Source organism: Haemaphysalis longicornis, unplaced genomic scaffold, assembly GCF_048455015.1.
Source record: "Haemaphysalis longicornis isolate Haplotype H1 unplaced genomic scaffold, Haemaphysalis longicornis Haplotype H1 scaffold_5, whole genome shotgun sequence".
Taxonomy (NCBI): Eukaryota; Metazoa; Arthropoda; class Arachnida; order Ixodida; family Ixodidae; genus Haemaphysalis; species Haemaphysalis longicornis.
In genome coordinates, this window is record NW_027526385.1 from 49,583,182 (window position 1) to 49,598,340 (window position 15,159).

Consider the following 15,159-nt stretch of genomic DNA (forward strand, 5'->3'; position numbering starts at 1 on the left):
AAGAAGTTGTCTGCCAGACTGCAGCTCGACCCCGACCTAACGCTTCAGAAAGCCCTGGAATCAGCCCGCCAGCTCGAAACGGTCAGGCAACAGCAGGCAGGGCTTCACCCCGACCTGCCAACCGTCAACAAGGTGGGCGCTACACGTCGTGCACAGCGGCAAGACACACGCAAACCACCTTCTGACTCGAGTCAAGGCAGACCCACGGCTAACACATCTCAGGTCCCTAGGCCTTGCCGTTGGTGTGGTAGAGGTTCGCACTCCCGATCTACCTGCCCAGCAAAGGACGCAAAATGCAACTCGTGTCACAAAAAGGGACACTTTTCGTCCGTATGCCTCTCCAAAAGGGTGGACATTGTTCAAGGCGCCGATCAGGAATCCAAATGTGCGTTTCTTGGCACCGTGAGTTCACCTGGCATCCACAACTGGGAAGCTACCATCATGGTACAAGGACAACCTTTGAAATTTAAAATAGACACGGGCGCAGATGAAACTGTACTCTCCCCAGAAGCCTTCGAACGACTTCAACATCGCCCCACTTTGGCCAAGTCTCAACGGAAGCTCCACGGGCCAGATGGACGGTCGTTGTCTGTACGGGGAGTAGCACGACTGCAACTAGCGTTCCGAGATCAACAGACCACCGAAGATGTCTACGTTCTCGAGGAAGTGCGCTGCCCTCTCCTCGGCAAGCCAGCAATTGAAAAACTCCAGCTGATCACCTGCCTCAACTATGTCAGCCACACGGTCAACCCTAAAAAGGAGTTTCCGTCACTTTTCACTGGCCTAGGCACTCTACCAGGGAAGTACGTCATTCGCCTTCAAGATGGAGCGACACCGTTTGCACTGTGCTCACCCCGACGCATTCTCATTCCCGTTTATGAGAAGACAAAAAAGGAACGGGAACGAATGGAACAAACAGGCGTCATTTCTCGAGCAGATGAGCCAACACAGTGGTGCGCTCCAATGGTGCCGGTGGTGACGCCCACAGGAGCCATACGTGTGTGTGTGGACTTCACAGAGCTCAACCGGTTTGTGCTAAGGGAATGGCACCCGATTCCTTCGGTTGAGCACACTTTAGGACTTCTCTCTGGAGCAAGAATGTTTTCAAAACTGGATGCAAATTCAGGTTTCTGGCAGATTAAGCTCGCGGAATCAAGCAGGAAGCTGACGACATTTATCACACCATTTGGAAGGTTTCACTTCAATCGCCTCCCTTTTGGCATTGCCTCAGCCCCTGAGATATTTCAGAGACAGATGAACACCATCTTGGAAGGAATACCACGGGTCTTTTGTCACATGGATGACATTCTCGTTTGGGGAGCTACCACAGAGGAGCACAACGATACTCTTCGTACAGTTCTACAACGCCTCGCCCACGCGGGAGTCACGCTCAATGAGGTCAAGTGCGTGTTCAACGTCCGAGAGCTTATCTACTTGGGACATAAAATCGACCAGGAAGGCATTCGACCGGATGAAGCCAAAATCAAGGCAATCACAGAGATGAAAGCCTCGACGAACAGAACAGAGTTGCAAAGAGTACTAGGTATGGCAACATACCTAGCTCGGTTTGTTTCCAACCTTGCGGAGGTGTTACAACCTCTCACTCTGCTCCTGTCCAAGAAACAAGAGTTTGTCTGGGATTCATATCAACAAACCGCTTTTGACAAGTGGAAGCAGCTTCTCACAAGAAGCCCAGTCCTCGCTGTCTATGACCCTGCCAAGGAAACAGTGGTAACAGCAGATGCTTCTTCATTTGGAGTTGGAACCGTTCTTCGCCAACAACAGGCTAAAGGGAACTACGCAGTCATTGCCTACGATTCTCGCCTGTTGACGGACACAGAAAGACGCTACGCGCAGATTGAGAAAGAAGCTCTAGCGCTCGTCTGGGCTTGTGAGAAGTTCTCAGACTACCTCGTCGCTAAACAGTTCCGTTTGGAAAGCGATCACAAGCCGCTCATTCCAATATTCACCTCCAAAGCATTGGATGGTCTCACGCCAAGGCTGCAGCGTCTGCGAATGCGCATGATGCGCTACTCCTACGACATAACGTACGTGCCAGGGAAAGAACTTCTTGCTGCAGACGCATTGTCACGTGCACCGCTCACGGCTACAGATCCCTGGGATCTAGCGGAAGAAGTCGAGACCTTCGTACGTTACGTGACATCGAGCGTGCCCATCAAAGCGCCATGCATGCAATGGCTTAAGGAATGTCAACAGGAAGACAGTTTGTGCATACAACTAAGGAGGTTTTGTAGCAAACAATGGCCACCTAGAAGAGACCTGTGTCCGGAGGCCAAGCAGTTCTTCCAGTTCCGTCACGAGCTGTTTCATGAAGATGACATTCTTTGGTATGGGACCCAAGTAGTAGTTCCTCACTCATGCCGATCAGCTATCCTGCGGCTACTGCATAAGGGACATTTCGGAATAACGAAGACGCTGGAAAAAGCAACAGAGACAGTCTGGTGGCCTGGAATTTCACGGGACATCGAAGACGTCGTTAAGCGTTGTCATAAATGCGCCGAAACCACCCTCAACAGGAAAATGCCGCTCAAACCAACACCATTTCCAGAAAGACCCTGGCAGCGGATAGAAATGGATCTTTACTTCCAACACAACAAGTGGTGGCTGATCATCACAGATTATTACTCCAGATATCCGGAGATCGCACGTCTTGATCAGCTATCGGCAGCGACGGTGATAACCCACTGCAAGTCAATCTTCGCTCGCCATGGGATACCCGAAGTTGTTGTCACAGACAATGGACCTCAGTTCTCCAGAGTTTCCAGGTCAGAATTCGCCACCTTTGCTCGTGACTACGGGTTTCAGCACGTCACCTCAAGCCCTCACTACCCTCACAGTAATGGAATGGCAGAATCAGCCGTGAAGATCATTAAGGCATCGACTTCGAAGACGAGAGACGTCTACACCACTCTTCTGGCTTACCGGACAACACCGCTTAGAAACGGCTACAGTCCGGCCCAACTACTGATGGGACGCCGCTTGCGTACTAAGCTACCCATGGCGTCCAAGCTGCTGGTTCCTGAGCTGCCCGACGTCCAAACTGTCCAAAAGTTCGAACAAGCGGATAAGGAACGCCAGCGCAAAGCGTACGATCTACGCCACGGCACACGAGACCTCCCCGACCTTTTCGACGGAGATGATGTGTGGATCGCAGACCTTAAGAAAAAGGGGACAGTGGTACAGGCTGCAGCCGAGCCGCGATCGTACATCGTCGACACGAAAGATGGAGTTGTGCGTAGGAATCGAACGCACCTTGCTCCTCTCCCTCAAGATGACCCTGGGTCAACTCGTGAAGCACAAGGAACTTCACTACAAGATGGAACCACTAGGGAGGAAGGTGCAACGAGATGCCAGGATACATCACATAGCCATAGCCGCTGTGGACGCTGTGTCATTCGGCCGAAGAAGTATACGGCCTGAACCTCCCTCGCTCGTTTATTTCGGAGGGAGATGTTGTATGGTCAACCTCCAATGTCGATTGGCATCCGGAGCAACATCGCGGGCAATGCACGTGAACTGACAGCGCGAGAGATTTCTAGAACAGTTCGCTCTTGTAATAAACTGGTGACGCGGAGCCCCCAGGTCTGCCTCTTGCTTACGGCGTGCACCTGCGACCGTCCTTAAAACAGCTTTTGTAAACCTTCTCAAATTAGTTCCACCACAAAACAAACAAGAAAGGATGATTTTGAATATGAAATCTATAAGACTAATCGGTTTGTTCGCGGCACAGAATACCATCGTATGATTAATGGCGTGGGAAGACTGGCCCGGAAATTCCAACATTTCGCCAATTACTCTTAAGCTAGAAAAACGAACTTCTGCTAAATTGATTCTTTTAGCAACGTATGCGATATATCTTCTCGAGTTAGCTGGGGCACTCCTTAATGGTTGAACAGAGTTAACGAGTCCACAAAATCATCTGAACTGCTATGAGAATAAATAGTTACATTCGAGCAGCATCGGCGGCTGGCGCTCTCTCTTGTTCACTCTTTCGTTTAGACTCAGTATAGTTGTCGATCCCTGGGGAATATCAGATCTGACCAACAGGGTGGCGGACGAACCAATCGTCCGCTCACATTTAGTCCCGAAAGGGTGTAATTATTGGGGCAACGTCAAGTAGTCCCCCAGAAGACGAACATTTAGTCATTTTTGCCTAAGCATGCATGCAGTCTTTTTAGGCCGAATATGCGGAAATAACGTTTTCAGGAGGTTGAAATTTTGAGTGCAGTTGGCCTTTGAGCCTACTCGGACTCATCATCCCACAGGACGGTCCAGGCTCCCATGCAGTACTACAACTTCAACGCACCACGACTCAGCTAACCAAATTCATTCACCGCATCAAGCACAAACGGGCAGGAGTGAAGGAACCAGACGACATCCGACTTAAGCTTTTCTCATAAGGCACGTATGTACGGCACACCTTACCTGTCTCTCAAGCCAGCCGAACGGCGAACATTCTGTGCTTGTGACCTGACGCCATGATATCATTCTCACTGCAGGTGAATAGGATATGTCTTTTCGTATGCTGTGAATGATCTCATGACGCCTTGTCACAAGTACAGACACGCACGCACAGAATAATAATAGAAGTAAAACGAGAACAAAGCAATAAACGTGAACAAAGAATCGCAAGCCTTATTTCGGAAAGTGGGGTAACTTGGCACAGAAGACGAAAGCTGATCTGAAACGGGATGACTGGTATCGACAACAATGAACTGCAGCAATACAGTATTATGATTTGTACGAGCTGCTATATAATGATTTGTGGCCATCCTAAGCTATCGATAAAAGAGGTTTTCTGATCGTCTGCTACCTCATTCGGCTCCTTCCTACCATGAATCGTCATCGCTCGTTTCATTTTGCATATCTAAGGTGGCACCACCGATTCAAGATCAGCTTGTCCGTCCGTAATGGCCGCCATTTTGCCATAGTCGGAAATCGATATTATGTATTTGCAGAATAAACAGGTACATACTGTCATTGTTCCCAGTGCCAAAGAAAATAGACAAAAAATGCGGCCTCCGTGTGAAGTTTGAGCGCGAATGGAGCAGCGATACGCTCAGTAAACGTTTTTAATGTGTTGCATTTATCGATGCAACACCCTGTATGTCCTGGAGCTGAGTCTAAGCTGCTGAGGGCATCGCCAAATTTCTAGTGTTGCGGACAGATGAGGAAAGGGAATCGATGAAAAGAAAACGGTTTTTGAAAAGTTTCCAGATTTGCAAAGTGAATACTATGATCATTCCAAGGCTTGAAGCTTGTATTGTGTCGGGATCTTTCTGGACTCTGTGAAGGGCACGTTCATATCAGGTGATTGGTGTCGGCGTCGCCGGCAAGAGCCGTACAGAAGGGGCAGTTGTTGGTAAACGGGGCATGGTATCGCGGTGGCCACGCCCGGGTTACTCCACGAGAGAGGGCCACCCCAAATCGAAGTCTACGCAGCAGGACCTCCTCCTAGCGAGCGAGCCCACTGGGAAGGTCTGTTCCACACGGTGGGATGTGAGCGCGAGTGGTGGACGCAGATCTTCCTTTAGTTAGAAAAATTGTTCATGTGAGTCAGTTGTCAGCAACGGCAGTGGTCGTGGAACCGACGTAAGGTGACAGGAGCTGTCCGCCGCAATATGAGGGGTGATAGTATTACGCCGGATCTACGACAGTCGGAGAGGGCAGGGGTCCAGTAGTTTTGTTTAATTAGCAACGCACCCTACGACTCTCCAAGCAAACCTATTTATGCTGAATTAAGCATAATACCTGTCAACAATTTTTTTCATGTAGAGTTGCATGTTTTTATAACAAAACTGACCGCCATAAATGACATTTCTATCAAGTTTGGTAACCCTTGCAAACCATCAGGCGCCTTCTCTCATGCGACAAGCAGATACTTTTGTGTTGTGCCGATGCCGGTCAAATTGTGGCTTTTCCTTGCTTAAACATATCATTCCAAAGTTCTTAAACACAATGTGCCTCGATAACCTCAACACGATCAGTCACGCAGACAGACACGTCAGCCTCCATTTAAGTTCAAGAGCGGATGCCGACACAGCACAGGACATATTATCGGGCTTGCTAAAACAATACAGCGACATTGGTGGGGTTTCCAGGGCACTGTGTACTCCGATCACGCGCACAATTAAGGAAGCCGGATAACCTCGGTAGGATCATGTTTATCTCTCCAGCGTGCATCGATATGAACATGCGCTGCGCCTTTATATAAAGGGTGACTTTTTTTTCTATCCACAGGCACCCGTAGAGGGCGGACAACGTCGCCATGAAGGTGTTGGCAATCTGCGCAACTTTAGTGGTTGTTGCTCAAGCTGGAGTCGTGAGAAAAGGTAAGCACTTCTGCTACTGCTCTTCAGTGGAGAGGGCCAGACAATAAGCGTTATTTGTGGCTGTTCTAATGGGCATAAAATAAATTTTTTGTGGGGAATAGGGGAATGTGTGGCGTATTTGGGGATTCAGCATTATTTGCGACTACCTGGGGATCTTTAACGTGTTGTGATATCTCGACACAGGGGCGGTTTCGTTTTTCACACCTATCAGGAAAACAGCAGCCGCGGCCGTCATCGAACCCGTATCGCTGTGGTGAGCTGCCCAACGGCTGAACCACACAGCCACTGCGCCGGGTTTGTAATCGGTACCGCACGGCTGAGTCGACGCTGAATAAAACCGATTAGAACAACCTTGCCACAATCGAATGTACTTTATTTTAATTTATTCTGCCACCCCCAAACGTTTTTATTAGAGTGTATTGCCAATAGGTATAACTAGGGAACTGGCAACCTCTGTAAGAGCATAAGTTATGTTGTTGATCGGGTATAATAGGTATATGTAGGTACAAACTAATCATTTTCGTGCTTCGTTGGTGGGATACTCTTTCTTAAAACATACATGTTTGGTATGTTCGCGTGCTTGCAATTTCATCGGCTGTTTAAAATTGAGACTCTTTGAAATTGCGACGGATGCTTTATACCGAATAAATTTTCGCTTGAACCAAAACATCGCACCAATATTGATTTTTCTAGCTGCTCTTCGACGATAACTAGTTCTTCACTTGTTTAGAAATAACGTTTCGTGTTAATTTTGTGGCCCTCTTGGAAACATGTAGTGTGAACAGCACGCTATGCTGATTCCTTGGACATTTTTTAAAAACCTCACACGATTTGCAATTGAATCCGCCGGCGTTGAAATTTTGTTACACGCCTGCGCAATTTTGGCAGATCTGTTAAAGCAAACCCTTCACTGGATGCAGTGAGACCTAACCCTGCTTGCCGTGGTGCGATTTTACCTGCGAATTCGCTGCTGCGGTGCCGCTCTTGAGGGAAAGAGATTAATTAGTTGCTGCAGAAAATTGCCTAATTTTTTAATTGCCGAACTTTCCCCCTGAACGCCTCTTGGCATTTAGCAGTTTGCAGCAGTAACAGAGATAGATCGTTTTGACACAAGAGCGGCGCCAAAGCAGCGAATTCGCAGCTAAATTCGTACTATGTAGAACGGACTTAAGGCGTATTACTTAGGTGACGTGGCCGCGAAGGATGCGCTAAGGGTGCATCTTCCTGCAGGTTCTCACCCGGATCTGTGGCCAAAGCCATGGCCCGAGCCTTGGCCCGAGTCTTGGCCCCAGCCTTGGCCCCAACCTTGGCATCGACCCCTGCCTTGGCCTCTACCCCAGCCATGGCCTCAACCGGAACCAAGAGTTGCGGCATACAAGGGTAATTATTAAAGCTTACGCACAAAATAAAAGGATATAAATTCACTCCTAAGTAAAACCTGCAGCAGGTATGAGAGCTTTACCCCCTGATAAACATTTCGTTTAGTCGTAGAATGACCATCTCCGGTCATCGCACAACCTCTTTGAACAATGTAGTGGCGTGCAAGGACGCTGCGAAGAGCGATTTCACTGTGTTTGCGCTCGACATTCCACAGCACTATGGATTGCGATGGAAAAAAAATTACGAATAAATACGTGGCTGTGCGATGAGGCACGTTGCGCGTGAAGGGCCTACCTTGGCATACCCTGGTGGTGCGTGCAGGCCCCCCAAGTAAACAGAAAGCCAGAGGTGTGACTGTTGCTGTAAAATGTTTATTACAAAAAGAGCAACGTTGGTTGGAAAGGGTGAGCGGGAAGAGAAGGGAAAGAAGATTACAGCCTCTCTATGACGCCGGTCTCCTTGGCAATAGCTAGAAGCTGCTGCAGCACGACCCTGTCTGAATCCGGTCAGCGTGGGGCGAGTCGGATCCAGGTCCCGTAGGAGGACACATGAAGTGTCCGGAGGTGATGTTCTTGGATCGGAGATTAGGCCCGGCAATTCTAGAGCAGATGGTCCACCGGGGGGGTGACTCCGGGCTGCAGTCGGGACACTTGAGTGTTTAGAAGATGAGCCTAAGTCGACGGGTCGTAGGTCCTCGGTTGGAGGTTGGGAGGATGAAGCAGCAGAAGGACGGTCTGGGCGTACCCTGCGTCGTGGTTGGTAATTTCGCCACAGTTCGAGCCCGTCTGGTGTGACGCCAAAGGCTTCCTTTGCAGCAACACCTGTCCTGCCCTAGGCAGCCCTTGAGGCAGCGGGAGCGGATTTACAGGAATGGTGGCTCACAGTTCCCGCTTACCTGTAGGTTCTTAATTAACCACTCTACGGGTTTTTGCTGGGCCGTATGGAATAAATTTGCCGCGTATCTGCTCGTTCGCTTCAAATCTAGTCGTTTTCTGCTTCCCCTGCCAGGTAACTGTCCGTTTTCTCTCCTCTGTCCACCTATAAGGCTCTTCCATTCTTGTCTCGCTCTTCCCATGATCAATTGTATTGGGGCTCGCTCCAGTTAATTTTCACGCGTGAACACTGCTCACGTGACCTCTGTTGGGGCCGTTTATTACTATTTGGCTTCAGATATTACACGCGAGCCTTTTTCATATTTTGTTAAAACGGTGTTTTTAACTAGTTTTTTTTCCTTCGAAAAAAAATCACGGCCACGTCTATTTTCATTTAAAAGAACATTACATCACCAGTAGTAGTTGTGTATTATAATGTTTTTCCAGAGATATCCCTAATGTTTTCTTTTTTCTGACTAGTCTTCACAAGTAGCAAGCATGATACCGCACTTTGCACTTTGGAAAGAGCCTGTCTGTAATGCTGTCTTTTCAAGAATTTGTCCAACTTTAGGCAGGGCAGCTCAATAGAGGGACAGACAGAACAAACGTTTCCCTTTTAGATTGCCCAGGAAAGTTACGAAACATTCCACACTGTAAAGGGGAATGATTATCGCAGCTGTACATCACACGCATGGTTAGAGAATGTAGAAGTGTTTATTTTTCTAATCATGACTATAGCTGTCGAACTACTTGACAAACCTTGCAAGGACTATTGTTTTTGTGTAAGCAGTTCCCTTCCCGTAGAAATCCATGTATTAGCAGCAGACGAGAATGCTGCAGCGCCTGCGACTCCGCTGTGAACGTATATGACGCGAAAAGGAAACTCAAAGTAATGGTAGTCGTTTTAGCGTCAGATTGTCATATAATTGTAATATAATGTCATATATTGTCATATATAATATAATGTCATATATTGTAATATAATATATAATGTCATACAAGTGAAATTCACAGAACCTTTGCCATAGAAAGCATCGTTCTAAAATGTAAAGTTCTTATAGTTATTGGAAGGAAGAGCTTAAGACGACGCTTCTGAGAATTGGACCATGACCTTTGTTCGTGCAGGGTGACAGAGGTTTGGGAATAACCTTTTGAACTTTCCTTCTACAGACGAAATAATCTTCCCTCGTCCATGGCCACGACCTCCCGGCATGCCCTGGCCCCTTCCCTATCCTCCCGAACCGTGGACACTCCCTGCAGAAGATGCACCAACGCCTGCGCCAATTGACGCGCCTTGGAACCGCAAGCCCGCCACCCCAGGTATGGACTAATCAAGCTACTTTCAGGACTAACACCTATTTTTCTTAACCTTCAGAATGTTGGCAAGCATCTTAAAACCGTTGTAGGGCTGATAACTGTCCCACAGCACCACAGATAAACGAAGGAAGCCCATATCGCTTTCGCGATAACGGCGCCCGATGCGCTTAGCAGCCATATACATTACAGGAGCGCAATGCATGGCAGCCAAATTTTCCTAGCTTACTTCCTCACCGTATAGTCGAGACAAAAGCTGATAAGGCCGGCGTATGTCGAGACTAGTATATAATATATCGCGACCTTTTCCGCCTATTAGATGCGAACGCATCTCATTCACTCGCCTTGTCCCTGCATCCATCCGGCGTTGTCGGCTTCCACCCCTCCCCCATTCTCCTCGCCGCGCCAGCTGCGCTCTCCGCCGCTCACCACCTCTCCTCTCCGATAGCGAACACTCTCGCGAGGGGCATTGGATTGGATTGGCTTGGCTTGGATTGGATTGGATTGGCTTGGATTGGATTGGATTGGCTTGGCTTGGATTGGATTAAAGTGGATTGTGTTGGATTGTGTTGCGTCATAGCCGCGGCAGACGCACTGGCGCCGGCGCGCCCCTCACCGTTATGCACGCTATAAAACGCGGTGCCTGCGCCGCTCCGCTCCATCGTTCCAGCGCCGTTCCTCCGCTGTCCAACACTGCAACGTGAACCCCCTATGCGTCGCATCTACACAGGGGTTCCCGCGAGGGGAGGTGGGAGTTTTTTACATCCCTGGGGTGTTCTAGCACCGATGTGGATTGCTCAGTCTACACGATAGTTTAACGATGCCTGCGCAGCAGATTCCTTAATCTATGGCGTAGGTTCAAATAGATTTGAGAACGGCCACACTGTAGTTGATCTTCTCGGGTGTATTGGTACTAGGGCATGCCCAGATACAGATGAATAATATGCCGCAAGCACACGTGTTCAATAAAGCAGCAGCGGATTTAGGTGCGCGATTCTGTAAAGTCGGTTATTGCATGTTTGTAAGCACAGAAAGCGAAATGGAGGATTTGGCCACCTGAGAGACCGCTGTCTGGCATGTTTGTTCTTATTTTTCGAATTCTTGCACCAGACGTGGACAAATTATTTATCACCACTTGCCTGAGCAAGCAGCGTTCCTGGTATCATTGGTCAACGGGCACTCCTAGAGACTAGGGGCCATGACCTGCGCACCAGGAAGTGATGATTATAGTGGATGAAGAGATGATGCCGATAGCGACTGAGCACGCAACCTCGCAGGGGAAAATATTATTTTGCTGCAAATTCCAAACGAGCCCGCTCCAAGGTACGAACATGGCACCATATCGAGTCATCGCTGGACATAGAGTCACTAGACAAGGTTACAGAGTATCGGCATGCTTTTCTCTTATTGTTCTGTGCTGCCATGTGATCAGCGGGCAGTTCGCATCACGTGACATTTGTTTACACTGCGACGGCTCATGGGTGCCGCCATTTTGTTGCTTATGTGTTTTCTGAGGGCCAACTGTGGAAGTTCTCAGCTGGTCCTCCCTGCTCTGCGGCTGCGGGCGACAGGCGTCGTTCCGAATGCGAATCGAAGATAACGCGCTCGACAGCATTTCAGCTGCAGAAGTGCGTCCGAAGATTCAGTGTTTCTGCGTCTTCGGCAGTGGTGTTTGCAAATGATCCCGTCAAAGCTAGCGGGGAGGCCGCAGAAGCGGCAGTCTGGCAACACTGATAAACAACGAAATGGCTGCCGTTGCTGTCTTGCGTGCCTTAGTTAAGTTACGATACATCTTATCTAGTGACAGTGACACTAGCTAGACATATAAATAGCCCTTTGGGCCATCCGCTGAAAATCCAGCTAGCCGATTGGTGCAGTGGCATAGACGCTTAGAGGTAGTCCTCCTTGCTAAGTTTAGTCATAAAGGCTCAAATACAAGCAGCCTTTGTTATTTCGTCTGATTTGTTCGGGGGGAAGACTTGAACGGCCTTGTGCAGCATGCGCGGAGCCTGCATTCTTGAGGAAACTAAGAAGATACTTTAAGAAAAACTGACAGAGAGCTATTGATTGATTGATTGATTGTGGGGTTTAACGCGCCGACGCAACGCCGGCGATGAGGCGCGCCGTAGTGGAGGGCTCCGGATTAATTTTGACCACCTGGGGATCTTTATCGTGCGCCGAAATCTCGTACACACGGGCGTTTTTGCTTTTCGCCTCCATCAGAAAAGCGGCCGCCGCGGCCGGGAATCGAACCCGCGACCTCGTGCTCAGCAGCGCAACGCCTTAGCCACTGAGCCACCGCGGCGGGTATGACAGAGAGCTATCCCTACCGTTACGTGCGCATGCACAGCCAGCTGAGCAACAAGCGCTCCATTCTTTTCGCAATAAGCGCAACCAAGAAATAAATACTCCTCTTTATTTGATGAACCTGTCTTGTTTGTTGATCAATGCGTCACCCGCATGAAGGTGTTATCGCACAGACCTAATTTCCGTGCATTTTCCAGCTCCGGAAACCGAGACCTCAGCTGAAATGAAGATCAAGTAGAGGAGTCGTCGCGCCATCATTCCGCACAGGCCCCGTCCTCGACCTCGACCTTTCCCGCTTCCTGAAGATTTTCCCAAGCCTTGGCCCTGCCGGCACACCCTCGTGAGGTGTAACCCGAAAGAGGGGCGAGGGTGATCAAGACGTAATAAAGACCTGCCAAATGCTGCATCAGTTTAGATCATTCGTTTGGGGCATTTGTGAATCCCATTACGCACGAAGTGTTGTCCAAGAAAGGCAAGCTTATAAAATTTTCTCCGTATATCTGCTGCACGGTTCGCAGCCCTCCCGTTGTGCTACACTTAAAGGGGCTCCGTAACTATTTTATCTCAATTTTTTTGTAAGCCGGAAAGGCTCTCAGAATGTGGTAAGCAAGGGAAACCAGTACTTGGAATAGAAGGTCGCACATTGTAGGCAAAATATAGTTGCATAGCGCTTTGCACACTGGAAGCCCCGACAATCCCGGAGCCAACGCGCATGTGCCGTCTGCCGGATGATCGTTATACCTGAGAGCATCAGACCGAACAGCTCGATTGAAAGATGGCGCCGTCATCATTACTACTGAGGGACTATTGGGACATCAGGCATCACCCGGATCATCAACATCAACCTTTCCATCGCCTCTAAAGGACCACATCCGGCAACCGGTGCTTTGTGGGCTCGTCAGCTGCGTCATGGCCCAGCGGGTAACACCATTCGTGTTTATCGCGCAGGTACGCCATTACGATTCTCTTTTTGCTAAGAAGACTAGCAATCGTTACCTGGTGCAGCTGCCGACCTTGTGTTGTTGTTGTGTAGATGTGTGAATATTGTGCTCGAGCTGTTGTTGCTATCAGGCGACATAGAGGAAAATCCTGGTCCAACCACACGCAGTTCCACTACCTAAACTGACCAGACTGTCCATGCTTTGCTAACAACGTTAGAAGCCGGGCAGTCCGCCATCCTGGCTGAATTAAGGGTATCAATAAACGACTTAATAGCACAGAATTTGGTTGCGTGCATCGCGAAGGCGGAAGACCAGTGCAAATTGCTACCCGATATGCGGTCCGATGTAGACGTTCTACTCAGCTCATCCGACATCAGATGGTATCGCCGGAATCGAGGAAAGGTTGAATGACGCAGAGTATAGGTCGCGTCGCTGCAACCTTGTCTTCTATGGCATCAGTGAAGGCGAGTCAGAATCCTGGAGCGATAGCGAAAAACTAGTCACAGATATTCGCAATGAAAACTTGAAGATAGCACTTGAACCTAAGGATATTCTGAGAGCACATCGTATCGGTAAAATTGCTCGTGACAAAAATCGCCCCATTATTGCTAATTTCTCTTCTTTCAAGACTAACGATGATATTTTATCTAAGGCCTTCAAGCTGAAGGGCACAACTCAGTATATCTGAGGATTTCTGTGCCGCCACTCGTTCAACCCATCGCGAGCTCATTCATTTCGCCCGAGACCAGAAGGCTCCTTTCAAGCTACGCTACAAAAAACTTATAATCGACAAGAAAATGTACGACTACGACGCTAGTGATAAGGTGGTAAAAGAAAGAGCAGCGCGGACGAGCTAGCAAGAAAAAAATATAATGGAACCTTGTCTTTCCAAACCACCACACCACCGCAACACACCCGAACGTGCGTCGCTACGCACTAATGACGTCACATATTCGATTCTTTGCACTAATATTCACAGCTTAATTCCGGAGCGTGAAGAAGTATCTGCCGTCATCCAATCATGTGATTGTAATATTGTCGTTCTTACTTAAAAACATGACTTTCACCGCATATCACTGACGTGGAAGTTGCTCCGTACATGCCAGGATTTGCCGTTTGCCGCCGTGATCGCTTGCTAAACCGAGGCGGTGGAGGTCTTATTGAAATAAAGAATTCGATTATTCATTTTAAACTAGAACACGAGAGCCCCCTAGAGATAACGTGTGTAGAATGTCGAACGCTATCAGGCCTTAACATAATTGGAGCGTGCTATCGCCCACCAAAACCAGACGGCGATATTTTCAGGCACTTTAACGACTCTCTCGACTTTATACGCCAAAAGTATCCCCTAGCTAATATAATAATATGTGGTGATTTTAACTACCGTGCCATTGATTGGAGTGATCAATATCGCGTAACTACCGGTGAATCCGGCCAGTTCTTAAGCACCATACAGGATTTTCAACTAAATTATAACCCAAGCTACGAGACACAACTCAGATACCGCGAACATTCTTGATATAATTCTAACGTCCGACCCGAGCAGTTTCCAATCAGTGCATTACCTTCGGGAAATAAGTGACCATAAAGTTATCTCAGCGTCTTTTCACTCAGCATTTCAGACAGAAAAACCAGCAGCAAAACGAATTAGACTTTACCACAAGGGAAATTACGAAAAAATTGCGGCTGAGCTGCAAGGCTTCTACCTTTCTGTCGAGCAAGGTTTCCATGAACGCTCAGAACAGCACAACTGGAACCTGTTTCCGGAGAAAATTCAGGAATTAACTGACAAATATGTTCCAACAGTAAATATTAAAAGCAAGAAATCGGCACCGTGGTTTTCTAACTCAATTAACAAAGAAATCCGCAGAAAGAAGCGTCTGTTTAGAAAAGCAAAAGCCAGGAATAATTCGTCCGCATGGCAAGCATTGCAAGGCGCGGCAAAGAAGCTAACGAAAGCAATTCGTATTTCCAAGCGTAACTTTTTTTAGA

General features: G+C 48.4%; 1 protein-coding gene across 1 annotated transcript; it reads left to right on the forward strand.

Annotated features, from left to right (window-relative positions):
• The first annotated feature begins 6,195 nt into the window (after window positions 1-6,195).
• On the forward strand, window positions 6,196-12,630 carry LOC144138202 (uncharacterized). Its single transcript, XM_077670380.1, has 4 exons — window positions 6,196-6,353; window positions 7,584-7,733; window positions 9,776-9,925; window positions 12,424-12,630. The coding sequence occupies exons 1-4, from the start codon at window positions 6,290-6,292 to the stop codon at window positions 12,462-12,464; spliced, it is 405 nt and encodes a 134-aa protein (XP_077526506.1). The 5' UTR covers window positions 6,196-6,289; the 3' UTR covers window positions 12,465-12,630.
• The last annotated feature ends 2,529 nt before the right edge of the window (window positions 12,631-15,159 follow it).

What these genes read in the sequence shown, in the direction of transcription:
- LOC144138202 (XM_077670380.1), top strand. Translation starts at nt 6,290, where the DNA reads ATGAAGGTGTTGGCAATCTGCGCAACTTTAGTGGTTGTTGCTCAAGCT. An exon ending in AGCTGGAGTCGTGAGAAAAG is followed by an intron (nt 6,354 to 7,583) that starts GTAAGCACTTCT and finishes ATCTTCCTGCAG; the next exon opens with GTTCTCACCCGGATCTGTGG. An exon ending in CCGCAAGCCCGCCACCCCAG is followed by an intron (nt 9,926 to 12,423) that starts GTATGGACTAAT and finishes TGCATTTTCCAG; the next exon opens with CTCCGGAAACCGAGACCTCA.